The 27,771-nt window shown below is 34.7% G+C and overlaps 1 protein-coding gene across 1 annotated transcript in view; it reads left to right on the top strand.

The window, feature by feature from the left end:
- LOC150092349 (enhancer of mRNA-decapping protein 4-like) overlaps positions 1-27,771 on the top strand; it is a 406,953-nt gene that overhangs the window by 143,578 nt on the left and 235,604 nt on the right. The window contains exon 8 of the mRNA XM_090414848.1: positions 17,301-17,413. Within this exon, the coding sequence (XP_090270974.1) occupies positions 17,301-17,413 (113 nt within the window). The remainder of the gene's footprint in view (positions 1-17,300; positions 17,414-27,771) is intronic.

Below are 27,771 nucleotides of genomic sequence, written 5' to 3' on the forward strand. Positions count from 1 at the left end.
TATTATTAGTATTAACATATACAGAATCATTAGTCTTCCTCTGAGTACTAATGCACCTGATCTGAACATAATAGATACCTTAGTGCTGTATGTATTTAATTTGAAAAATTCTTTCTCTAACAGAACTTAATTCGAAATCAAACTGGAGCCATTAATGCTAGCGGCCTGGGGTGGTCCAACTTGCAAACCTCCATCCCGGGATGAAATTTGATCTTTACCACAGCACGGTACAGATTATCCCTTTCCCCACATTTCATACGAATTTCGCTATAGTGACAGCCTGCCTCTGTGCTGACAAAATGTATGGGAAAAGAAAAAAAAAGTTTTTGTCTCCAGCACATGGGATTCCTTCCCCTCAGCAGATGCTCCATACATAGTGACAAGTTCTTCAGTTGTAACCAAATCTGCTTGTGGAAGAGGTGGGGATGTTTGTTTAGGATATATTAGAGAACACTATATTTGATTGGTATGTTTGAATTACTAAATTGTGTAAATATGTGCAGCAACATTAAATATCCATTTGAGAGTGGCAAATATGAGGAAGAGAAATAACAGGCATGAATAGAAATCATTACTGATAAATGAATTACTAATAATTTACATTTGTGAATTACATTTGGGAGTAGCAAATAAATGTGATCATATAAACTCCAGGTATGAAAGTTTGCATTTATAATGAGCATAATTTAAAAAAAAAAAAAAAACCTATGAGGAGAAGGAAAGAGTTTTGTTTGCAAAATATAAATAACTAACCAATAACAAACAGCAGCTGTATACATTGATAGCTCAGTAAATAACTACATGGAGGGGCTAATCAAATGAACTAATAATGTTCATCAAGGCAATGCAGTAATACACATGGTTAACATGTTGACTGCCAACTACGAGATAATTCGTAGTCGGCGATCTGGCCGAGAGGACTGACTACGAGTTATCTTGTAGTTGCTGGACTTGCCTTTTTCATGCAGCTGCGAGTATATTCGTAGTATATAAGCATAACTAAGGATAGTTGGCTTCTGAGAAGAGAACAAAAAATCAAGGCTGGCGTATATGAACAGAAAATTTATTCATACAGTGAAAATCAAATACAAAGTAATAGAAAAATTTTAATTTTTGTGATATTTTTTAAAACAACCTTCCACACAAAGTGCTGGCTTCTCTTCGCAGGCTGGACAATAATAATGCGTTTCTCATAATTTTTTAGCTTGGGTACAAATTCAACATGGCTTAGTTGAATTTGTACCCAAGCAATTTTTTTCGGTAGGTGGGATACTCTCTAAATAATGAACTTCTTCCAATCTAACTTTCTTTGAAACTGGTAGAATCTTTTTTCCAATCAATGCTTCGATGAACGCTTCTCTAAATTTTATAAGTTTTATATTAGAATTAGTTACTTTATGAAAAAATTTGAATGCATTATGTATATATATTTCTATATGTACTTCTATAATTGAGTCAGTGGTCTTTCTTATCCATATTGTGGGGTTATAAATATATATTATAATAATAATTGTAAAACAAAATACTCAAGAAAGAAGTAAATGTAATGTACTCAACTAAGTTCAATTCATTACTGAAGAATTTACACACATATCGCTAACTCTGCTTTAGCGAAACGACAAGTTATAATTAGGGTTTTGAATAATATGATATGATTAAATCAAATTGGCTTTTGAGACCTGAATCCTGAAAATTGCTGTGGCAGTCAACGTGTTAATGGAGCAGAAAATAATGTTGTAATTTGTTGTTCTTGTTATCTGTATTGTTTAATTCACTTTGAACTAAAACAATAGAAACATTTCTATGTTTTAGTTCACTTTGTTTTCTAAGAACATTCTTTTATTCTCTGATGATCTGTATACACTTTATACATAGTAAAATTCGCTGCGTGGAAAGACGTCAATGGACACTCTCATAGGCAAGATGCATTGTTCTATGTAAGGAGTTCATGTGCTTATTACTGGTATAAAAATGCAGGAATATAATGCTCCAAAGTCTGTGCAACTGTATCCAGATGAAATGGCTGCAAGAAGGGAGCTGACAGAGTTTGAAAGAGGTGTTGTAAATAGGATGCTATGTTACAGGCCTATCTCTTTGGCAAATTGTTGACAAATTGGTCCATCCAAGTCAACAATCAGTGATACCATACTGAGATGAAAGTGCAGGGAGTCAACTATAAGTGCTACTTGCAGTGGATGACCTGCTACACTCCCATAACCATAGGCTGCTAATTAAGGGTAATATGTAAAAACTGCGTCGGCCGACATTCAACATATAGGCCATTGAATTCCATGCATCGACTGGAACACAAATATGCACAAAAACATTCAGAACTGAGGCTCACACTGGGGTTTCCATAGTAGGATTGCAGTACACAAACGCCACATTACTGGAACCAACATACAATGTTGTCTTCAGTGCTGCAAAAAGCATGTATAGTGGGATGTGGAAGCTTAGAAAGCTGTGTTATGGAAGAACAACAAATCATGCCACATCCTCTACTGAGCAGATGGATGAGTGTGCAAATTACTGGTGAATGTCTCTTATCAGAGTGCATTACCCTAACTATGAAATTCGGAGGTGGTGGTGTGATGATATGGTCCTATTTTGCCTGGTTTGGCCTCAGACCTCTGTTTGTGGCACCACGAACATTGGACTCTGATAAGTATCTGAACATGGACAATGCAATGCTTCCTGCTTTGTGGCATTTCTGTCCCACAAAGTAGGAAGACAGTCGTCAGTTCCATAGAAACAGATCTGACCATTGTCTTTTTCAGCAAGACAATTCACCATGTCATAAGAATGCTGCTACTGTAACTGCATGGTTTGTGGACATGTACATCACCACACTTGACTGGCCTTCCCATAGCCCTGATATCAACCTTATTGAACATTTGTGGGATTAATTGGAGCATTGGGTCAAGGGATGTCTACCACACATTTCAGGACCACATTACATGCATATGGTAAGAATGGTCCAAAATTCCCATTGATCACTATCATATGCTTGTGGAAAGTATGCCCTGTAGAATTGTTGCAGAAGTCACTGCGAAATGGAGGCCCTACATCTTATTGAGTGCCATGGCTGTTTGTTCCTCACACCATGATGTCTGTTGATTTCTTTCCAGACAGTTTGTACATAAATAAGTTCTGTTCATCATAGGAATTATTCTCTTCTGCGAATCTTACATTCATTGCATTTTTTTTTTTCTTTCCTATTTGTCAGTACCTCTTTTGTCTTATCAGTAATAGACATCTCACAAAATTGTTGTTGGAGATCAATGGATGCACTCCACTTCTTAAAATACATAATAGGATTCGTTTTTATTCAGAATTAGATGGATCTTTACTTACATCTGTTTTTCTGAGTACTGGAATAAAAATATTCCTATGGCATGGAAAAAAAATACATTCCTACCAGACACCACTACAGAAGCAAGGAAAATGAGTAACTTTATTCTGTCACTAAATACAGTGCAGAGACACTTATAAGCTGTGTACTATTATTTAGCCACGATTAGTGTAATTAGAGACAACTAGGACTATTCCTAATAAATAAAAAAAAAAAAAAAAAAAAAAACATCTCCATCCCACACACTATGCTACATGCACGTAAGGGAAAACAGTTTTATTTGTAGCACCAAATACAGTATCTAATTAAAACATTTATCCTAACAACCTATTTAAAATTTTCAGTTAATATGCAGAAAATATGTCGTAATGCCTGCTTATAATGCAATCATTGGATTCAGAAAGGAAAAAAATTATGTGTAAGCAAGAGAGTTAGATCTGATTTATAATGTGAGAAGAGTTGTGAGAGTCATATTTGTAAATATGTGACTATTCTGCTCAGACTGACAGTAATAATGCTGTACTGATCTGGGAAGTGGCTAAGTGCCTGTGTGTTCATGGAAGTGATGCTCACATCCTCTGTGCTAGGCTGCACAAAGATAGAGTTATAGTTAGTGTGTGGACTGGAGGAACTTTTTCGCTGACTGGAGGAACTTTTTCTAAGCCTTTCTTTGACTGGTTCCTCAAGTTAGTCGATATCTGGCACAGGCAAGCGGGTTTTTTCTCCCAGAAACTTGGGTTTTTCATCTCGTAAACTCAAGAAAATCAACCATGGAACCCACATTATTTCAGACCATAACATATCCTGTTAAGGTTAGATACCAAGAGATGGCGCATTTGTTTGTTGGTTTCTTCATCGGTGGCTGCCTATAATTAGTGATAGACATGGACCAGCTATCTCTGATTGGCTACCGTTGGAGATTGAACTGCCCACTCAGTGTCCAAAAGCTAGATAGGGTTTAAAGGCCCTTCCTACTCCCTATAAGGAATAAAAGTCATTAGTTTATATATATATAATATGAAATCAGTTTGAATTGTATTTGAGATTTTCAATATCATTAAAAGAGTGTACAGATGCTAATTTTACAAATAAAATTCTACTGAAAAAGTTGCAACTGACATTTAAAATTGTGTGAAAATCACACCTTCCTGAAGTGGAAGCGATGTGTGTGCATGTGTGTGTGCTCTGAAGAGTTCCTATATGCATTGTCTGCCATGCAGTCAGAGTTTAAAAAAAAGGAGAAAAAAAAACAACTGACTTTATGTTTAAACTGATGAGGTTTCAGCAAACCCAAGCCACTTTAGAAAAAGGAAAAATAAACATTTCCAAATAAAATTTCAGCTCCTTAGGATCAGTCTTTTCTAAAAGAAATTTATTATATTAAACCCTACATTATTGGTCTGTATCTGTAAGTTTACACTAACGAAATAGACAATGATATTTTTAACTAAAGGACTTGAAGTTGTTTCTGACAGGTGTCTTCATCTATCATATTTGAAGTAGTTCATATTCCTTACAAGGAAAAGCTATCTCTTCGTCCTAATTTAATTTAATTATCTTTCTCTTGAAAAACAAAATAAATAAAAGTTACTTGTAATCTTCACTGATCCAGATACAGCAGTTGTAGCTGAGGGTAAATGAGTATTGTTCTGTGTACTGTTGCAATTCAAATGGCTCACCTTAATCTCAGATTAACAAACTAAATAAACTTTTTGATGAAGCATGTTTATAAAAAAAAAACAACATGAGTTGGGCTAGCTGGCATTGTGATTTAAAATAGATGAAGACAGTACATATTTATGTTCACTGTGCAACTTCTACTTCTGTAGAAGACTGTTTAGCTTGCCTTCAGTTGGATGAATGAATATGTCCTAGATGAAAGTCAAACATAGGTCTTTCCAGCTCAGGATAATGAGCTGGAAAGACCTATGTTTGACTGCAGTATTCTTTCAATTGTGTTTATAGAAGCACTAATGGAAGAGAGAATTGATGAATGGGATACATTATCCCAGGCCTACAAAATCCTGTTCCTTAACATGCATAAAAGATTCAGACTCACTCAGATCAGCACTTGATTCTACAGGTAGTGCTACCTGTAAACTGACCATACATTAGTCCTCAAGTCTTTTTAACATTTGTTGGTAATTCTTCTTTTCACATAAAAAGCTCTGAAGATTTTAAAAAAGTTTCTGATTTGCTCTTATCTCCACTTATCATTTTAACTGATACATTCTCAGTTTTTCAAACATTCTGTTATCTGATATTCTAGAATTATTTAACATAATTTCTGCTTACATGTTCTTCAGATCAACAGAATAGAAATGGATTTTCCTATCCTGCCAATTACTATATGCAACATTTTGATTACCTTTTCTTTCCCCTCCCCCCCCCTTTTTTTTTTCACATCATTCTACTATTTTGACAAACATTTTTGGAATTCATCACCTTGTAATAATAATCAAGGAAAGGAAGACATAGTGATACTATTCAACACCAAAAAGGAAGATACACTTCTTGATTGGAAGACAGTTTCAAGTACAGTTATGTAGACAAGCTTCAAAATGGGAAAATGGACAATGAAACTTATTTGAGCCTATGGTCCCATAGAAAGTTCCTTAAGGAAGAAGTTAAGAATTTTTTTCTCAGCTTCTAAGCTTTAGAGGCATTTAGAGCATGCAGGTAGAACTTGAGGTAGAATAAGCCATCAAACTTGAAATGTGGAAAGACAGCTGGAGTAGATAGCTGATGTGAGAATTACAAAGGAATTTCTCTACGAAGTGAATCCCACCAGGCATACAGAAACATTTTGAGAAAATTTGGAGAAAAACATAAGGCTAATAATAATTGTAATCTGTTGGATTTCTACTCAGGATACAAACTAGTCATTACAGATACCATGTTTCAAAGAGAAAAGATAAGAGAAATAAGAAAAGCCTCATTGATATATACATATATATATACAGGGTGTTCGGGATAAATTTGACATATTTATAATTAATTATATTTTTCCGTAAGTTACATGTATTAACACACACTTCTCTTCATTTAAAAGTTTGGACCCTTCTTCATTCATATACAAGATGTCAGAAAGGATGGATAGCTGGAACCCACCTGAATCATGGAAGAGAATAACTTGTATCATGATGATTCGTGCCCGCCATCAAAATAAGGATATTACGACTGCTGCCCAATGCTCCCTGAATACAGTAAAAACAATCAGGCATGAACTAGAGACTTGCAATGGTGACTACGAGGATGTAGCAAGAAGAAAGATCCCTAGCAGACGATCTGATTGCGTTCGTACAGCAGAATTCCTCGCAAATCTGCAGGAACAGGTGTTGAAGAACCCTGGCATTGGAATTCGGGCTTTGTTCGTGGAGTTGCTAACTGTAGTCAAGCCCTGGATAACAAGGGTAGCCAATGGTAGGCCGTATGTATGGCAGCAGGATTCGGCCCCTTGCCACACTTCTGGGAAAAGTCAAAAATGGTTGTCTGAAAATTTCTACGACTTCACCAGTCCAAATGTTTGGCCTCCAAACTCCCCAGACCTTAACCCCATGGATTATTTTGTATGGGGCGCAGTTGAAAAAGACACCAATCGCACTTCCAGTAATACAAAAGCCCAGTTAATGGATAAAATTAAAACAGTTTTTGCGGCCCTTCCCAGGGAGACTGTAGCATCAGCTTGTTCGAGGTTCCGAAGCAGAATTGAAGCTGTGATCGATGCTAATGGTGGTTATTTTGAGTAAATCTTGTTGATAGTATTGTAATTAACTCTGCCTGTAATGTTTTTTTGTCAATTCATTAAATTTAATAGATACAAAGAAGATTTTCTTTTTCCTTACGAAACTGTCAAATTTATCCCGAACACCCTGTATATTATGTATACAGATGATTTAAAATTGAAAAGAACAGTATGTAAAAAAAGAGTTTAAAAAGAATTAAAGTTGAGCATCTTTTACAAATAAATGTAGACTTGACTATACAAGCATTATTGAAGATAAAATGAGACAAATTGAAAACAAGAATCAAACTTTGGGGTCTCAGTGGCAAACTCTGAAGAAAACATTGATTCATCTAGGGAGGCATGTGTGGAAGTTATCTCCGATGAAAAATAAGAATACCATGGTGGACACCAGACATTAAAGTTGCAGTCCTGGAAAAGAACAAACATACTGACAGTTCCTTGCAAATATGTCAGAAGATGCCCTAAAAGATAAAAGAAAAAAAAATGTAAAAGAGCTAAGCCATGTGTAAAAGTAACTAAACAAAAATCATGGGAAAACTTCAGTAAGAATTACAAAAAATAAATATCAAGACGATGCAAAGTGTTCTGAAAGCTATTGAAAAAGTTTAGAAATAGAGGGAAGAGTATTGTAAAAGAAATCAAAATGATAAAAGTGACATGAAAATTGAAGATAAGGATATCTTAGATGTCTGGAGTAATTAATCCGAAAGACTGAAAACAAGCAGTGATAGAACAGTAGTCAAAAATGTTCAAGAGGAATGCAAGCAGGATTAGATATCAACACTTGAGGTAGAACAAGCCATCAAACTTGAAATGTGGAAAGACAGCTGGAGTAGATAGCTGATTTGAGAATTACAAAGGAATTTCTCTACTAAGTGTTCCAGATAAGATTTATGCAAGTCTCTTGAAAGTATGCTTTGTGGAAAAGAAACTTAGAGAAGAGCAAACTGGATTTAGGTTAAATAGAGGTTCTCAGGATCACATTTTCAACTATTTATGACAAATAGTTGAGAAATCATGGGAGAACATCAAGGAACTGTATTTAAGTTTTGGACATCTGGAAAAGGCATATGACAAGGTGCCCACAGAAAAGCTTAACAAAACACTACAGTTATATGGAGTAAATATAGCATTATATAGGGCAATACAAAGTCTATATTTGACTTGTAAGTCAGCCAATTACAATTGAAAGGAACACAAAAAGATGTTTTGATGTAAAATCAAGTGTAAGACAAGGAAGTTTTCTCCACTCTTTCATCATCATCTGTATGAATCACATTATTGGCAATAAACCTGATATTAGAACTGGAGATATCAATTCTTAGCCATTTGTTTTATGCACATGATGTTGTACTCCTAAACACATCCAGTGCACCAGGGTTTGCTAACTAAATTGAATTAACAGCTGTAACAAATTTGACATGAAAATCAGAAATAAATTGTCCAAAAGTATGAAAATCGGTAGGAACATAGAAAACTAAAACTGCATTCTCAATGGAGAGCCTATTGTAAAAATTAAATTGATGTCGTTTGCACCATTGTAATATCATATTACTCTTTTTTTTTTTTTTTTGTTCAAATGTTCTATACTCGATATTTTACTTTACTTAAACTTAGTACTCTACTTGATATACAGTCGTAACTCTGAGCTCTAAATATGTTGCTTGAACTAGTCTTTATTTTTAATCCTCTCATTCAACTTTAATTCCCCCCCCCCCCGGTCTCAAGGCCACAATTAAGATTCTTCACGTGCACAAAACTTTAGAACTAAGAAATATCCTCTGGCTGGAGCCAATTTCTTTGTCTTAACTACTGGCATTTTTCTATTTTGAATTCTGAAAATTTATTTGTATGTATCGACTGTGCCATCAGGATTCATAGATATGAGTTGAATATCCTTCCAAAGAAAAACACTCAGTAAGGCATGGAATTTTTCTCTTGTACTTATTACTAAATCTAGCAACGTAAATTTCTATCTATCAGTCATGGCTACTTATCTCTCAAGGTCACACAGATTCGATTTTTATGAGCAGTGCATTGGTATTGTTAAACTGTGAATGAAGATATTTGAGAATTATAATACTTCATTCACATTTAACATAATCTGCCATAACTTAAGCAACACTTGTAAATATTATTTGATGTTAATTTCTTGCTCGTAAATTATTATTCATATAATTACTTTGAGTTTGTTTATTACTGTTTACTTATTTAATCTGGAATATGTAATTAGTACTGAAAGGACTCAGTATTGAAATGTCACTCAATTTATTTTATTTATTCCTGTATAAAAATTATAAGAAGCTGTGCATGTATATTATGAGAATTTGTATTTATCATATTTAAATGTATTTTGTGTGAACTACGAATTATTACCTTATTTATTATTTCTGAAAGAGAATGTATATATGTGGAATTCTGTTGATAAGATTTTATGTAATTCTTCTGATTGAATTTGATTGGCTAGTAAAGGAGAAATGGAGTTGTTTTTAGTTAGCGTGTGCTTAGAAAGTGAACGGCTATGATATGGAGAGAAACCTGTAGATGTAAGCTGAACTGGCTAGAACTGGATTTTGGTGGGAAGAATAAACGCAGTTAATTGGAAAACGAAAGAAACAACTGGGGGAGAAAGCTTGGGGAGAGCGAAGAGACCGGTTGTGTGTAACGAAAGGCGAGCTGAGATATTCGGTAAAATCGACAAGGAAAGCACCGGGGAAAAAAAGGCAATAAAAACTATCTCTATGGAATTCTGATATTACAATAGATTCCTAATGATTAGAGGAAGAATACTGCAGAGCTGAAGTCAATACATAGTGGAAATAAGGAATTAGTACATGATGTAAATCTAATGTGTCAAGACTTGCAAAGCTCTGTGTTTAATATTTCAGTTAACATAGTGAAGATTACTTTGAATTGTGTTTCCTCACTGTAATTAGTTAACAGGAATTTTAAAGATCTGCCTAAGTGTATTCAATGTGCTAAAGCTGTAACCCAGAAAGACTTATCCTTTTTACTTCCAGTGTGAAGCAAGTGAAAGTTAGCTCCTCCTAATATATCTTAACCCTAGCTGTGGTGTTTAATTATAAATAGTTGAAAGAATGAAGCATTAAAGTATTTCCCCCTTGAATTTGATAATTGCCTTGTAATTCAATTAAGTGTTTATAGACTAGAAGTGAATTAGAGAAGCCAACTATAAGAATATTTATTGTGAATTCTGGAACTTTGAACTGTGAGATCAATTTTTTTATAAATCGACAGAATATAAAGAACTGAGAGTTGAATGTTTGGTACCTAGTGCATTATATCTATTCTGAGCACTAGAACTAAATAGATGTGTAGATGATATGAATTGTCTCATAGAATAGAGACATATTGTGATAGAAATACTTCTCTTGAATAATAAGATCTGAGACCTTTGCCTTTAAACTTAAAACCTAACTCAAAAGTTACCTATATCTCAAAGATATTTTGGATTTGTTCATTTGCATTATCTTGTTTATACTTGAATGTACGTGTTATATAACCCTGCCATAAATGTCTTGTTTTATTGATTTCAATTTGTTGTTTGCCTGATCTTCACTCATTGCACTGCTCATAAAAATTTATCGGACCTTGCAGAAGCCTTAAAAGATATTAATAACCTCGGCCTGTAGAAAAGTGAGATTGCAAACGTTAGTTGATGATTGATTCCTCTGCAATATATAGACTAATCTGAATATAAAGTGGCACAGGATAATATAAATTTCTTTATATTCGGATCAGTATCAATCAACATCTAACAAATAAAAACTGAATTTTAAGGAAATAACGATAAGTTCGATTAACCAACATAAATGAATCAGTCAGCAAGATAGGACGACACAACAGTATGCAGGAATCAGGCAAATTATTTGACAAACAAAACAATTTATTCATGCTAATTGAATGTACACTAAAAGTTAACACTAAACATTCAAAACCTTTCAGGCTCTATACCTTTCAGCAATATTAGCTGGGGATTCAAATTAATCAACCTAGCTTTACAATTCTCCTTTAAACAATTGGTCTAATTCACTAATCATTCCTACAAATTATTCATACACTAAAACAGACTTGTGCATACATCATCATATTTTGACTCAGACATTAAATTATATCTTGCACTTTAAACCGTCACATATGTCAACTCTATCTTAACACACATAACTCAGTAGGATATTTAAAAAAAATTTAACTCACTAGAGTCGTTATTACTGTTATTTAGTCTAACAAAATTTCAATACAATAGTAATTTCTGCCACAAATTTCACCTCTAGAAAATTCCTGTACAAGGCCTTACTTTTTTGTCATCTAGTCCAGTAGTAGATCCTTTAGATCGTTATCTTCATCTTTTACCTTCCAATATAGTTCACTACCGGATGCCTTTTACGATATCGAAGCCATTTCATCAACAAAGACCTTTAGGAAACTTAGCGGCTAGAATTCCGGAACTGACTGTTGTTAGTGCATAATCGAGCCTTTTATTACTTCCAGGCATCTATTGCAGGACGTGGATCTGCGACCTTGAATCTGCAAGACATACTGGAATTCCTTGCATCTAGGACTGGAACCGAGAGCCAGAACAGCATCTGGGTAGAGGCAATGACAAAAACCAAAAAGTGTTCGCCTAAGTGCCACAAGCAACCAACAAGAAAAAGCCTTCTCAACTCTCTGCGTGAAAGGGAACCTCAATCTATCGATCCTTCCCCTTTTTATTCTCTTCCTTCGACCTTAGAACTGCCACCAATTCATTCACCCGGATTTTTTCTTGGAAGGGCTTTCCCAGCCACCTTGATGTCGCTGCATTAAGGCGGAAAACCCTGTGCTTATAATCTGTCTGGAACTTTCCTTTGTTACAATTAAATTTACACTTAACTTTCTTTGTTCTTTACAGAAATTTGGTGGTCACAATATTTAACAGTTTACTCTAACTTATTTCCATACTACATAAACATAAAAAATTTGCTAATTAACCACAAGTATTTTGTATGGATTTTCGTTTTCTAGTAAAATCAGTATATAAGGAATTTTTGTACAAAATCCTTCTATGCAAGATTTTACACTATACAAGTAAAATATTTCAGCTATTTAGGTACAGTTTTTAATGGAGATAGTAAATTCAATTTTGAAATAAACAACAGAATAAGCAAAGCTATAGTGGTGTGGCAGTTGAATAACTATGGAATAAGAGAGAAATTCGGCAAAACACTAAACTAAGAATATACAAGACTGTATTCACATCAGTTTTAAGTTATGGATCTAAGAGTTGGATTAGAAATAAAGTAGTTGATCAAGGATTAGAGTCCACATATATGATGGTTCTGAGAAAGATTAGGGGAAAGATGGTATCACTGGCAGAATCATAGTAAAATGAAGATGACTTGACATTGTTTGCATTCCAGAATGCATGCACAAGGCTAATCTAAGGTGGTATGATCACTTAAAAAGAATGGGAGAGGAAAGGTTAGCAAAACAAGTATTTGATGTCAAGATGGCAGGAAAGAGACCCAGTGGAATACCAAGGTCTAGGTGGATTAATTCAGTCAGAAGTTCCTTTACACGTAATGTTATTTACAACACTATTGGGTGCTGACAATAATCGACTAATTTGGAAGAAAATTATTCATAGGAGATGAGTAATGTAAACTTAATCGTGTAGTGCTGTCATAGTATCCTGAACACCCCTTGTGTGATATTAGGAAATTGATGACAGAACTCCTCACCATTAAAATTTATTGTATTTTGTGCTGTTAACTTCTGAATCATACCAGACAAACTCAGGCTCCTCATGAGTATTGTATTGTCCATACCAGTACTACCATTTAAGATCTCTACTTTGAATATTACTCCTCTACAGCTATTAGCTTCATCCCCTTTCTCCACACCACACTCTTTCTTATCCTGCCTGTCCTTACTTAAAGACACTTTGAAGCTGTTTTATTCTGTTAGCCAGGTCTCACTATTGCCAGAAACATTTGGTAATCACTCCTCATATAGATTGCCATCAACCAAATTATTTTCCTCACTGTTATTGTGAGTCATTGCTGTAACTTAATAAAACTAGTCCCAACATGCTTATGATTATTCATTTCCTACTATCACTGGTTTTCGTTCTCTACAATGATTCTCTGACCTTAATATATTTGTCGACACTCTCATGCAGCACTTTGTGATACAAGTTTACCTGACTACCACTATTCTCAATATTATTTTTGCTCAATGATGCGAGCAAAAATAATAAATCTGCTTACAATTCGAATAAAGACTAAGTATCGCTTAATATAATACCCTATCGACACCATACAACTGTAGCATTTTGAATAGCCTTTCTCTTGGTGCCTTGTCATATGCATTTTCCAGATCTACAAAAATTAAATACAGATATTTGTTATATTCCCATGATTTCTCAGCTATTTGTTGTAAAGTGAAAATCTGATCCTGACAGCGCCTCTATTTGGCCTTAATCCAGCTTGTTATTCAAGCTTCTCTTCCACAACCATTTTTCAAGTATACTTGCATAAATATTACCAGGAACACTCAGTAGGGAAATATCTCTGTAATTCTCGCATTCAGTTTTATTTCCCCTTTTATATATGTATACTATGAGAGTTTTACTCCAATCATCTGGAAATTCTCCCTCTGTGTAGGCCTTCTGAACTATGCAGGACAGCCACTGCAAGACTTTTATACCTCCTTACTTGAGCATTTCTGGTTGAATATCATCTATTTCAGCTGACTTTCCACATTTCAGGCTTTTGATGGCTTTTTTCTACTTCAAGTATGGATAGTATGCATCCCTGTTCACTGTTTTTTTACCACTGTGCTGTCAGTTATTGTTTCATATAGGAATTTTTTGAAGTAATTACTCCATACTCAAGGATATCTTTTTCTCCAGTTTTTTTATCACCTTTATCATCTCTAATTCCTTTTACAGCACTCTTTCCTCCATTTCCCAGCTTTTTCAACAACCTGCAGAATGTCTTACCATCTTCCTGATATTTATTTTTTGTGTTCTTACCGAAGTCTTCCCATGAGTTTTGTTTAGCTAGTTTTACACAGTGTTTAGCTTTCTTACATTTGTCTCTGTATTCTCTAAGAGCACAAGCTGACTTATTTGCCAGGTACTTTTGATATGCTTTCCTTTTTTACTTCACTTCCTCTTTAAACGTTCTGTGTCTACCATGGAGTTCTGATTTTTCTATCCTTGCAGACAACCTCACCACATGTCTCTCCGGCTGAATCTGTGTTTTTTTGAGTTGCCACTGAATCTCCAAGGTTTGGTTCCTGTTCTCAAACTCTTTCATTTTTTCTTCAATAATCTTTGTGTATTTTAGTCTATAGCTCACATCTGAGAGCTGCTCAACTTTTATTCGCTTTAAAACTTTCTTAGATGTTATTCTTTTCAATATGAAATTCAATTTTATTCTGCTCAAGACTAAATGATGATCACTTCCAATTTCAAATCCTCTGCACACTATAGTGTTCTGCACAGGGAGAAAACATCACCATCAACAATAACATAGTTAATGAGACGTTTCTTATTCCTTGCCTCTTCTCTCCATGTGAATTTGTGCAGATTTTTATATTGGAACATTGTGTTAGTAATAACCAGTACATGGCCTGAACAGAAATCCAGTAGGTATTGCCATTATTTTGAGAAATTTGGAGAAAAGAGCTTTGCTCTTTTCTCCAAATTTTCTTAAAATATTTTTGTATGTTTGATAATCATTTCCTACTCTGTTTAGATCCCCAACAAGGACCAACTTTTCCTTTTTCATTGTGTCAATTGCTTTCTCTAAAGCCTCAAAAACTTCCTCCACTTCTACTTAGTAGAACCTTCTGTGGGACCATAGGCACAAATGTCCCCCATTCTGATATTTGCCCACCCACATCACTATACTTGATATTGCCTGCCATTCAAGAAGATTACTCATATTTAGTGATGAATACTACAGGTACTTCTTCTTTTCCTTGATTGTCATTGCCTGAATATAACGTTTTGTATTTATTGCTCAGAAGGATCTCATTTGTTTCAGTCATGTCACTCGTGTTATGTCGATCTGGTACTTATCCAATTCATGAGTTAACTTCATTTCTTTGTCATTCAGGCTTCTTATGTTGATAGTGCTGATCTTGAACTCTGGTGATGTTGAGTTGGGGTGTGTTTCAGGATTTGTTCCAGTAGCTGAGTTTTCATTGTTCGCCCTGGTTCCATGGTGAAAACAATGGGGGGTTTGTTTAACCAGGTGACGCCTCAGCCAGTATGAAATTCTGTCATGTTGTACTGTCATTTGATATTGTGGTTTAAGCCTATAAGAATACAATTTGGTCAGCTAAATCCCAAATTTCCAGCCCATTCTTGTTCATTTAGTATCCAGGTAGATACCTAACAGGGTGCATCGTGAGAAAGTAAGGATTGGACATTGGGTCAGAAGCCTTGGTCTATTCTCCCCATTCCTTTGAAGATTATGTGGAGGTCTCCTCTCAGTTATACAGCTTTGACCCTTAAGCACCCCAAACATATTTACGTAAATATGTATAGAAAGGGTTAGGTGTTATTTGTTATTCATAATAATGCTTAATGATATAACCAACACCAAGAGTTAAAAAATACATTAAATGACATTACTAATATTTTGATGGTTTTCTACCCAGCATCATCAGAGCAAAGTGATAACTGTGACAGTCACGGAAATATTCTTTTCATCATCTTATTTCTGATAGCTGACAACATGCTTCTCTAGGCACTGGAAAACACTTCCAATGTTTGATGGAACATACAGAGGCATGTAAAGGCCTGTTAATTACCCACCTGATGTGCACTAAGCTTAGCAAACTATTCGAATGGCTTTATTTAGCATGAGACAAACAAGTTACATGTCTGCTTCTAATGGTTGATGGAACACAGTATAGCATGCAGCAAGCAAACACTTGTTTATTGCTTGTCCGATGCACAGCAAGCTTACCATGCAATTTAATTATTTTCCAGCTATTATTTAAAAAAAATAAAATAAAGATTGCATCAACTGAAATTTACAAATTTACACAATACTTGACACAATTTGCATTGTATAAAGTAAAAGTGGTATAATTTTTTCAAATCACAGTTTAATTTATTTATTCATATGGGGTTCCTCCCAATTCTCCAATCACAGTAACTGAAACACATTAATTGAATTCATGTTTTGATAGACCCTGGCTGTATATTGTTTGGAAATAAGTCTATTCATCCACCTCAAAAGTTAAAAATATTCAACTATTAATTAACCCAATGCTTTCATTTAACAGAAATCCATTATACTCAAATTCTTTGGTATCTGGAAGCTAGCATGGTGTATTAATTACCATTTTTTTTTTTTTTAATGACATCTCCACCTTCAAAAAGGTTATATAGCTACAGCACATTTGTCTGAATGAGTTAAAGGTTAAATAACCTGCTCAACCAAATGATAAGCCTTCCTCCACCCTTTTTAATTTTTTTTTTTTTTTTTTAAACCATTTCATTTCTTCAATAAACGGGGTGATAAGCTCTGTTAAGGCATTATGCACAGATTACAAAATACTCTAATGGTAATGGTGAAAGACTAATATGGTAAGCATTTTAGACATTGGGAAGGTTAAGGGAGTCTAAACTATGCTATTTTTTTTTAATTAAAATAAAATTGTCAATTTTATAAATATGGTCATTGATCTACATTGGAACATTAATGAATGTAGTCTGTGAATGTATACATTATTTTTCTCTTTTTTTAATTAAAATAAATATGTATGACTAAAACTAATGCTTCATTAAAATTTCTTAACCTGATGAGTTTCATTTTGAGTTTAATTTTCAAGTTCAACCTTTCAGATCTTTATCTTAATTAATAATTCAAGAGTATCATGAAACCAATTTTTTTTGGCTAATAGTAAATAAGATATGCCTGCATTATTTTAAAGAAATATTACAGTTAACTCTCACTGTAGTGAACTAGAGATTAAAGGAAAGAAGGAAGGAAGGAATAATATGTTATAGTGAATTTCACAATTAGCTGCATTGATGCTGTGGAGCTTGGGTGTGATTTATTGGTAGTTTGATATAGTGAGGAGTTCACTATAGTAGCGTTTGGTAAAGTGAGAGTCAACTGTATTTGTATTTAGATTTTTTTTAAGGATTCTATAATATTTTAAACACTTTTATAGCCTGTCACTTCAGCATCATTTTCACCTGATGGAACAGCATTAGCTACAGGAAGTTTGGATGGAGAAGTAAAGTTCTTCCAAGTTTACATGCATGATAAGAATACTTCACCTAGGTATTGTATGATTGTTTTTTATATATGTTGATATAAGCTTTTGGACACTCTCCTTGTTTTAGTATAAAACACACACACACACACTTACTATCACATGTGAACCCCTATACTATATATAATACAAAACAGTTCAAGAGTATTATGAAACTGAATTTCTTTTAGCTAATAGTAAATAAGATATGCTTGCATTATTTTTAAGAAATGTTAGTCATCTCTCACTTTAGTGAACTAGGGACTAAAGGAAGGAAGGAATGGTATGTTGCAGTGAATTGCATTTAGTTGCATCAGTGATGTGAAACAATTAATTACACAGATGTTACCAGAACTTCACAACTGATTCATATGAATACAAAATCCTGAGAATTTATTGGTTGAGGAAGCACCCTCATAAACATATCGCTGGAGTGGACTTTCACTTATTGACTTGAGAAGGTATGGACTCAGAAGAGATGTAGAGCCATGGAATATCATATCTGTGTCTGTCCATTTGTGATGTACATAAAGAATTCATCACCCAAAATCTATATTAGTCGTTCTTAGTCATTGGCAATATGACGGTACTTCCTCAACCAATAAATTCTCGGGATTTCGTATTCATGTGAAACATTTGTGAAGTTCTGGTAACATCTGGGTAATTATTTGTTTCTAGTCTTATTTTTGTGTATAATTTTTGCTATTATCCTCTGATGACGTAAGTGTGATGACTTAAGAGACTTGTGGGGTTATATTTGTTTATTTTACTAAACTCGTTATTTATTCAAAAACATGTGGTCTCAATATCCAAAGCTTTGTACATGGTGAAAGAATGTCAGAATGTATCTGCTGAAAGAAAAATAGTGGTGAATGGATGTGAACAACAGTGAAAAATGCGAGTGTTAATAGAGAATGAAGAGAGAAATACAGAATATGAAGCTATGACTAAAGTGTTAATCAGAAGATGAAAAAAAAGTGTGAATAAAGTTTCTCTTGCCAAGGTATGAGAGGACTCAATGGAGAAGTAGAGCCATGATTGCAGACAAATAAATGCTTAACTTGTGTAGAAGAAATGATATAAAGTTTTCAGATGGTTTAAGTGAATTTGATTGATGAACAGACTTGTATATGCCTGATGGATTGTACTTGAATGGATTTGGAATTATATATGTGAAGGAACTAAAGGAAGGTGCAGATAAGCATGTATGTGTGTAGGTTTCCTTAAAGTGAATTAGTGTGAGAATGATTATAGAATGCAATGTCTCAGATCTTGCACCTGAATAACTCATTAAAAGATTCAAGGATACTCTGAACCCAAGATGATATTGCAGTATGTGTATACTAATGCCCGAAGTAATAAGGAACCAGAGAGAAGTTTTGAACATTAGCTGGCTTGAATTTTCCAAAAATTTTAAGCATAAATATTTAATAAAGATATTCAATGTACAGGGTATGTACTGCATTTTCAGGGAAGATTAAGAGACTAGGACTACAGTAGGGCTTTGTTAATCATAGAACCGCTACCACGGAAAGACGTTTCCTAGGAAGGTAGATTTGATATAATATATTGAAGCTATTTGATGTGAGATAAAAGTCAGTAGGTCTAAATATATAGTATAGTAGGTTGCTGCTATAGGCTGTGTGTGGATATTGGGGGGGGGGGGGGGAGTATAAGGAAATATGGATTTTCAAATTAGTTCAGCGCATATGGTAAGTAATCATGTGAGATTTTGGCTTAAGAACATAGAATGGAAGGGGGGGATGGAATATATGCAGCTATTGAGAGATGATTACATGAAAAAGCATGTGACGAAGATAGCAGGGGTATGAGAACATTGGATCTGGGGATACCATTAGAGAATTTATCCATAACCCAGATAGCTACTTTATCTCTGACTCAGTGGAATGATCATGCATTCTTGATCTTGGAGGTGTCTTAGCATGAGAAATTTTCAATTAATATATATGTGGAACTACAAAGCTGGTGATTTTGCCAAACTCCAAGAAGCAGTTAATGCAGTTCATTGTCATAAGGAGCTGCAAGTGAATGATGTTACTAGTGCATGGGAAATGGTTAAGAGGGAATCTTTGAAAGAAGTAGCATCATGCTACATAACTAGGGTGAGAAGGATAATCAGGCAGGTGTTGACAGTTGAGTGCTGGTTTAGTGGAGACAATGAAACAAGTGTTAGGAGAGTAGACATTATTTACAGTAGAATGGGAAATGTTAATAATAGAATTAATGTTGAATCTGCAGGATTGGAAATACAGGAAAATGAAATGTACTTAAATAAGGAAATGGGGCCGCATGTTATTATTCACAGGGCAAAGTGTGAAATTGAAAAATTGCAGAAACAATAAGAGATTAGCAGGGTTGAAAAGAGAAAGAAGCATGTGGTCGGAGGTAAGAATCGAAATCATGTGAACAAACGAGAAAGTTATGGGGACACTATGATCAGAGGATATTTAATGAAAGTGTAACAAAATCATGTTTCTCTGGCACAAAAATGATATTATACATGCATTCCAGATGCAGAAAGCTAAGGCAAAAGAACTGTCTCGGTTGGCACTAATGATCTGAGAGGTGAGAAGAATGTTCCCTTGAACATGCTTTACAAGAATGTGCAAGGGAACTGGCAGTGCCTTTGTCTCAGCTCTGGTAGAAACTCAAGGGAGTTGAAAGAGGGCAAAATAATTCCTTTGCATAAGGGAGGTTCTAAGACTGCAGTAACAAATTATAGACTATTATGTATCCCATGAGGGGTGGAAAATCACTATCTCAGGAGTGAAGTAAAAGTACTAGAAAAATTGGTCAAAAAGAGAGAGAGAGAAGTTAAGCATGGGTGGATAAAAATATAATACTCTACAATTGTCATATTCATGCCTTAGTAAATTACTCTTTTTTTATAATGGAGTGACAGCTGAGTTGTATAAAGGAAATGGGGCTACTCAATGATTCTGTTGACTGCTGGATTTGTAAAGGCATTTGACAGAATATGACATGGAGCTCTATTACACAAATTAGAACAAATGGGGATGGATATGATACTGGTTATATGGACAAGATGGTGGCTGATGGACATATCAAAAAATGGTATATTGAGGAGCAGAATCCAGGAAAAAGTAGGTGACTAGTGATGATGCTGCAAGGTTCCATGCTAGGATCACTTCTGTTTTAATTTGTACATAAATGATGTAGATATAATCTGAGAGGAAATTTAGAGGACATGTTGCTGAAGTTGCTAAAGTAGTTCATAAGATTACTTGGCTGTTGAAGAACATACAAGTAGAGATAAAGAAGTTGTTATTCCACTTTATAAGGCCTTGATATGCCCACATCTGGCATTCTGTGCTCAGGTCTGGTTTCCTGAGTTTCTTAGGGATGAAGTGGTAGAGAGGATTCAGAGGGAAGTGATCAAGGTGGCGAGTGGTCTGTGGAATGCACCCTGTAAGAATAGATTAAAGGTATGCAGATTGTAGAAGTTGGTTGATAGGCAAAAAAAAGAAGGGAATTGATAGAAACATTTAAGTTAATCAAAGGATTGTATAGAATTGAATAGAAAAAATTTAGTCCTCACATTCTTATTCAACACACTTTTACTCAACTTCCAGGGAAGACCTCTTGTTTCAGCACTTGGCTAGAGGGGACAGAGCAAGAGGTCTTCCCTGGAAATTGAGTAAAATGTGGTAAGTAAGGAATGTGAGAATTACATTTTTTTTTTTTGCTGGAAGAGTTGTGAATGAATGGAATTGGTTGCCAGTGTCAGTTGTGAGGTCTTTCTGTTAATGGGTTCAAGGAGAGGTATGATAGATTACGTGATCTCCTGTGATGAATCTTTGGTCTCCATGGAGGTGCCTGAACAACAATAATAACATATACAGGCTATTGACTTCATATCAGTTGCAAAAATATGTGAATTGTCATACCCAGACAAGTTTTAACCTTTATTGAGGTTTCATCAGCGTAGCTAGAGCCAAGAAGATACCAATGCTTAAATCAGTGCAAAAGTTATATATTTTCCATATACAAGAAGAAATAAAAAAGACTTATATTGAATATGATAGTTCTGAAAAGTTTTTCTGCTTGGTTACAACCAGTGAGACCTCAGTAAAGGTTGAAACTAGTCAGGGTAGTGACCCTTATTATAATGGTTTTGCATTGCGGAAAATTAAGACAACTGATATGAAATCAACAACCTCTATATACAAATAGACTAGTCGTGAAGTTACTTAAACTTGAGTGTAGGTTTAAAACAAGAATAGAATTTCTTGTCAAGTATTAGATACTAAACCAGTAAATGGAAAAACTGAGAAAACATGGATTGACACACTCAAGCTAGTATGTGGCAAAGCTGTCTGCAAAAAAGAAGAATAAGTACTTCATGGTGGACAAAAGAAATTAAATTAAAAAGCTGTTCATGAAAATTTTTGGAAAAAAATCATATAAAAAGATGTTTGGCTAGTAAATCATCTTCACCTACAGAATGGGGGGGGGGGCAGTAAGAAAATTAAAAGTAGTTAAACAGATGAGAAGATTTAATGCCATAAAGGTGATAGAATGTTTTGGAAGCTTATAATTATATCTAAGAAATGGAGAAATGAATATCGTAAAAGAAATCAAAGGTTGTAAAGGTGATACAAGGATTTTCCTGTGTAGCCACAGTAACATTTTTATCTCGTAAGTTGGAACCAAAATGATTGGTGGGATGGAATTTTTCATCATACCAATTTATTTAAAACAAAATTGAGACACTGTGAAAACTATAAAAGAAATTTTCTTAGTGTTTCAGGAATGATTAATAAAAACATTTGAGAAACAGTTACTGTTGAAGAAAAAATTTGGGAAGAATAAAATTTATGGATTGATGTGAAATAGGGACTGCTGTGACCATATTTTTATCTTATGAAAAACTAGCAAAACCCTACGATTATGTTAAGGATTATTATTTAAGCTTTGTTGATCTAAAAAATAAAGATGGAAGAAACTGCTGCTGTGACCATATTTTTATCTTATGAAAAACTGTAGCAAAACCCAAGGATTATTATTTAAGCTTTGTTGATTTAAAAAAAAAAAGATGGGAGAAACTATTCATAATAGTAGATCTATTATTGGACTATGCATGGCTTACATTATTATTATTATATCACACCTCCAGGGAGTCCAAAGACTCATCGATGGAAGGCATCAACTCTGCAATCTCAATACTCCACCAACCTTCATCATCTAACACCAACGCAATCTACTGCCAACTGCCACCACTAGTGCTTTCACTGACAATCACAAACATCCATGCCCACGGCGGGATTTGAACCCGCGGCCTTTTGGCTGGAAAGCGGATATGCTAACCGCTCGGCCAACCAGGCCAGAAATTTACATAAGTTGTAAATGTCTAGTTAGAATTTAAGGATGTGCAAAAAATTGTGGTTTGATGATTTAAATCATGTAAAGCAGGGTTCTATGTTTTATGCTCTTTTGTACCCATACATTGAATCACTTAAAACTGCTTATTTATGAAATTAGGAGAGATTTTGTTTATGCATTGTGAAGGCACATGTATGGTTGGCTAAATTTAGCAGTGGGGGGGGGGTAATTCTTTCTCCCAATAACTGATTCTGAGGAATTAATATTCGATAATGTATGCATTGCCACACAGTGGACCGAATATGAAATTTTGTTCTCTCATGCTTCAAAACTTGTGGTAGGACTCTTGGATCATATCTCCACTTCTAAGCTCTACAAATGACCTAACCAATTGAAAATTCAAGAATCAGGATTTCACATTTTGGCAATTACATAGTTATCATTTATGCATACATATAGTATTATTTTATGCTTTGACTATATTACAATATAAACAAACTCAGACACATTACAAATTTTATTTTGGTCTTTTGTGTTGACAGAAGAAGTATATTTTCATTTGTGAATCATCTTGAAGGTTAAAATTTATAGATGAACTTAGCAATTTGTTAAAGCAATGAGATAAAATGAAGTAATTAAAGATTAACATCAGCCTTTGATTTAAGTGATCTATCATAACATTAAGCCAAAGATCAGAAGTAAGAAAATCAGCCATAGATCAAAGGCAGACCTAATCACCAATCTGAAGTTTGGAAGACTTTAAAAGTTGATTGATAGATGTTGCTGTAACTGACCATCACTATTGTTATTAAATAATTGCAGATGGAGTTAAAGTCTGGCCATAATTCCAGGCTATAGATGTTTATCTCATTCTAGTAATGATGATGCCTTTTGTTGGAACGACTTCAGTTCACATCTTAAGGAAGTGCAAAGAACCTTTATGAAGAACTTTTCAATTGAAGATGTTCTTGTATGTTAGTGCTGTAGTTTGAAACTCAGAAAAGTGGGATTTTTAAAGCCACAAAACAAGCACACTGACATGGTGGTGGGGGCTTGCAAGTAGTAGACATAATACATACACACATCCTTGATTTAGATTTAGTTGCTTCATCTGTAATTCTAGACAACTTGAACTCGTATCTAGCTTATTAAATAAAGAGGGATGTATGACTAACTATATATCAATTTTGCTAAGGCATTTGATACCTTAGTATTGGTACCTTGGTACCACACGAAAGACTTGTATAAACTGGAGAGTATAGAATTGAAATATAAACTCTTGAATGGTTGACAGAGATATGAAAAAGAGGTATACAGTGGGTGTGAAACTGCCAGATTTAAGGTGACCAGTGATGTACCTCAGGGTTCAGTGCTTGGGCCATTGTTCAGTCCATACATTAATGACATCAGGAAGGGTCGAACAGGAGATGTGCAATTGTTTGCCAATGATGCAAAGATAGGCAGGGCAGTCACGGATCCTACTGATATCCAGCACTTACAAAATGATTTGAATAGGCTGGAAATTTGGGCAAACAAAAATGGCTGTTAGTTTAATGTTAGTAAGTGTAAAGTTATGCAGTTTGGTGTGATAAGATTTCCAGCAGCATATTATATTAGCAGCATTATGCTACAAGGAACTGATGAGGCTAGGGATCTTGTCATAACAGTGGATAGGAATTTGAAGTTCAAAGATCACATAGCAAAATTTTCAAATTTAACTCAGAGGATAATTGTGATGTTGAATCAACCTTGACATATAAGAATAAGGAAGTCATTTTGCTTCTTTATAAGGCCTGGATAAGACCACACCTGGATTATTTTGCACAGATTTGGTCTACCGGGATTCAAGGGAATAAAGAAGCTATGGAAAGAGTGCAAAGAAGAGTTACTACGATCATATCTGGATTATGCGATTTAGATTATGAGGACAGATTGCAGGTATTTGGATTGCAGATTTTGGCTAACGAGAAAGAGGGGTGATAGATATATGTCTATAAACAATTGAATCTGTGTTATAGGATATTGTCCGATGAAAATTTTTGCTATATGGAAGGTGGGGAGGAAACATGGGGGGGGGGGATCTATTGGAGTTTAATTTGTTTGCAGTCAAGAGAGGGGTAAAGTAGCTAGGATTTTCCCTCACGGAGCAGTGAGTGAGTGGAATACTTTGTCTTTAGGGATAGTGAGTGCATCTAGTGTGATTGAATTTAAGAAAAAGTATGACAGCTGGTTTGGGTGATTTATAGCCTCCCTTGATGAGTCCTTGAATCCCTGGAGGCAGGGCTGCTGAGAGAAATTTTCGGGCCTGTGACAAGTCTGTGGTCTGGGCTCCACTTAAAAAAGTGCATCACTTTTGTTTAATAAAAAAAAGTCATATAAAACATTAAACATTTATTTAAAAAAAGTGTACAATAAATTCAAAATTCGATACATTACATAGGGAACATTATTGGGAATGCAATTACTAGCTAGCGCTAGCGCAACCGACTGCAACAACCTTGCACAAACGTCTATTGACATCATCACCTGCTATAACTACAGCAATCTGCGCTGAGAGAATCAGTGTCTTCTGGACACTCACGGCGAGATATTAATTGTTTCATAAATAATTTCATAAATAAAAGCCATCTGTCTAAAATAAAACACAGTATCAGTCTCGATATGCCATTATCCTTTATCATTGTTGTATTATTACGAGTATTAAAACCATGTATTATAAACATAGTTATGTGACACGTTGGGACTCGACGGTCAGGCTCGTCTCGGCGGCCCTGCCTGGAGGTCTCAGATAATTATAATAATAGTTATTATTATTGAGTCATTACACTTGCCTTAATCTGTTTTTAGACCTTACTTCACTGCCAAGATGACAAGTCTCTGTTAAGGCACCAAGTTAGAGTACACTTCATGCTTATTTTCTTTTATCATGATATCACTCTCACGTCTTTCTGATTGAATAAGAATTTGTCATCAGCATTTCTTGAAAATGCTACATTTTGCAGAAGGCAAAATGTAGCGTTTTCAAGAAATGCTGATAACATTTATGGAATAATAGAGCATCAAGTAAGAAATTTATAAGATGCTTTGCAAACCGTTTAACTCCCATAGGACTAGAGAGTTAGAAAACTTCTCTGGAAACATGGATCCCTAGATGTGAGAGGTCCAGAGGAAATCAGAAGTACTGACAGATGCCAGTTAATGACAGAGTATTAGAAATGTTAAAAATTAAGATATTATGAAGGAATATAATTGCTAAAAGTCATTGTATGTAAGCAGAGGTGTTCTAAGGTTGCATAGCATTGTAAATAGAATCTTCTACTTCCTCTTGTGCTTTATCCCATATATTTGGGATTAGTCTTTTTACATGATGTGACCTTATGTGCACGATCCCAACTGATTTGTCTCAGCGTCCAACATTGGGGGGGGGGGATTCTTTGTCTGTCGGAGTGTGTGTTTATGGGGCTGGTTTGCCTGTTCTGAGTGATGAACAAGTCATTCTGACTTGTTCATCACTCAGAACAGGTCAGAATGAGACTGACTAACTCTTCTTTAGTCGAAAGAGACCAGATAAAGGTTCCTCGCATCTTAGACGGGAATTGAACTCAAGTCTTTCTGACCAAAGGGCTTAGTCTATGCCGACTGAGCTACGGAAACTCTATAGCAGGGTTTCCCAAATTGTGTTCCATGACGTCAGTGAACAAGCCATGTATTTTTAAACATGGAAGTAATACAGGAAAAGGAATACCGCTGTTTATGACCGGTCATAAAAATTGCCTGCAAGCCGATTATAACAATGGGTGATGTATCCTCTGTTCTCAAAACTGAACCAAATAACATCTGTGTTGCAAATGTTAGTGACCAATCAGCAAGGAAGTATAAAGAAAATTTTTCTGCTGAAATTGAAGATCAAGGTAGTCTGTATCCGGTTCTCAAATCTAGTAATACTGAATAGTTTGTTTGCAAGTTCATATTGTAGGGCGAATGTGCTTGTTTCAAAACTGTAGTGCCATGATTTTTTAAAAGTAATAGGCCTACAGATTAAATTTTAATATGAATAAGAGCCCAGGCACTCTTGGTGTTAAGAAATCTTATTCAGTTTTGAGAACAGAGGATACGCCGCCCATTGTTGTAATCGGCTTGCAGGCAATTTTTATGACCGGTCATAAACAGTGGTATTCCCTTTCCTGAATTACTTCCATGTTTAAAAATAAGTACTTATAAGTACTTACTCACTCATAAGTACTTATAATAATATAAATTTTTGGTGATAAGAATGGAATATGTCAATGAAAATCAGCACAAATTAATTTAATGATGTTTGTCTGAGGAAACTACAATATGCTACAAGATTTCATTAGTCCAGTGATAGATAACTGATTTAAATGTAATTTTATATTTGTCAGCATGTCACACCGTATACATAAGTGTACTAATACTATTTATGATTATTCCATAATTAATTATTAATACATTAAAAAATAACCAAGGTGTTCCATGAAAATTTCAGGATATGTGAAGTGTTCTGCCATAGGAAAAATCTGGGAAATGCTGCTCTATAGCATTGTAAACAGAATAGAAGATATAAAATTAGCAACCTAGGTATTTGAAACAAAAGTGAACAGAGCAAAGCTTCAGAGGAATAGCAAAAGAGCTGGATTGATGTAATTAAGATAGTTAAATTAAAAATCAAATAAATAATGGAACAGTAGTAAAGAAATATTGTACAATAAGAGAAAAATAAATAATAGAATACCTTGGGAAACAAAGGGAAGAATGACATAATTTTTTGCAGTTTTTGATTAAAATTTTACATCCCGTTTTCAACATGTTTGGTCTGATTTCATCTTCTCTCCTATTATTTCTCAAACTTTAACAACATCCTTCACACCAAGCTATTTGCAATTTATGGTAATGAAGTCAGATTTAGCACAAAAAAAAAACATTGAGAAGCATAGTGCTCACATTAACACAGTGGTGTGTACTCTATTTGCAAAGAAAATCTAATCTTTGCAACCTTTTTAAT

This window comes from Typopeltis vanoorti, chromosome 26 (assembly GCF_054136105.1).
Source record: "Typopeltis vanoorti isolate ZY-2024b chromosome 26, IOZ_Tvanoo_1.0, whole genome shotgun sequence".
Taxonomy (NCBI): Eukaryota; Metazoa; Arthropoda; class Arachnida; order Uropygi; family Thelyphonidae; genus Typopeltis; species Typopeltis vanoorti.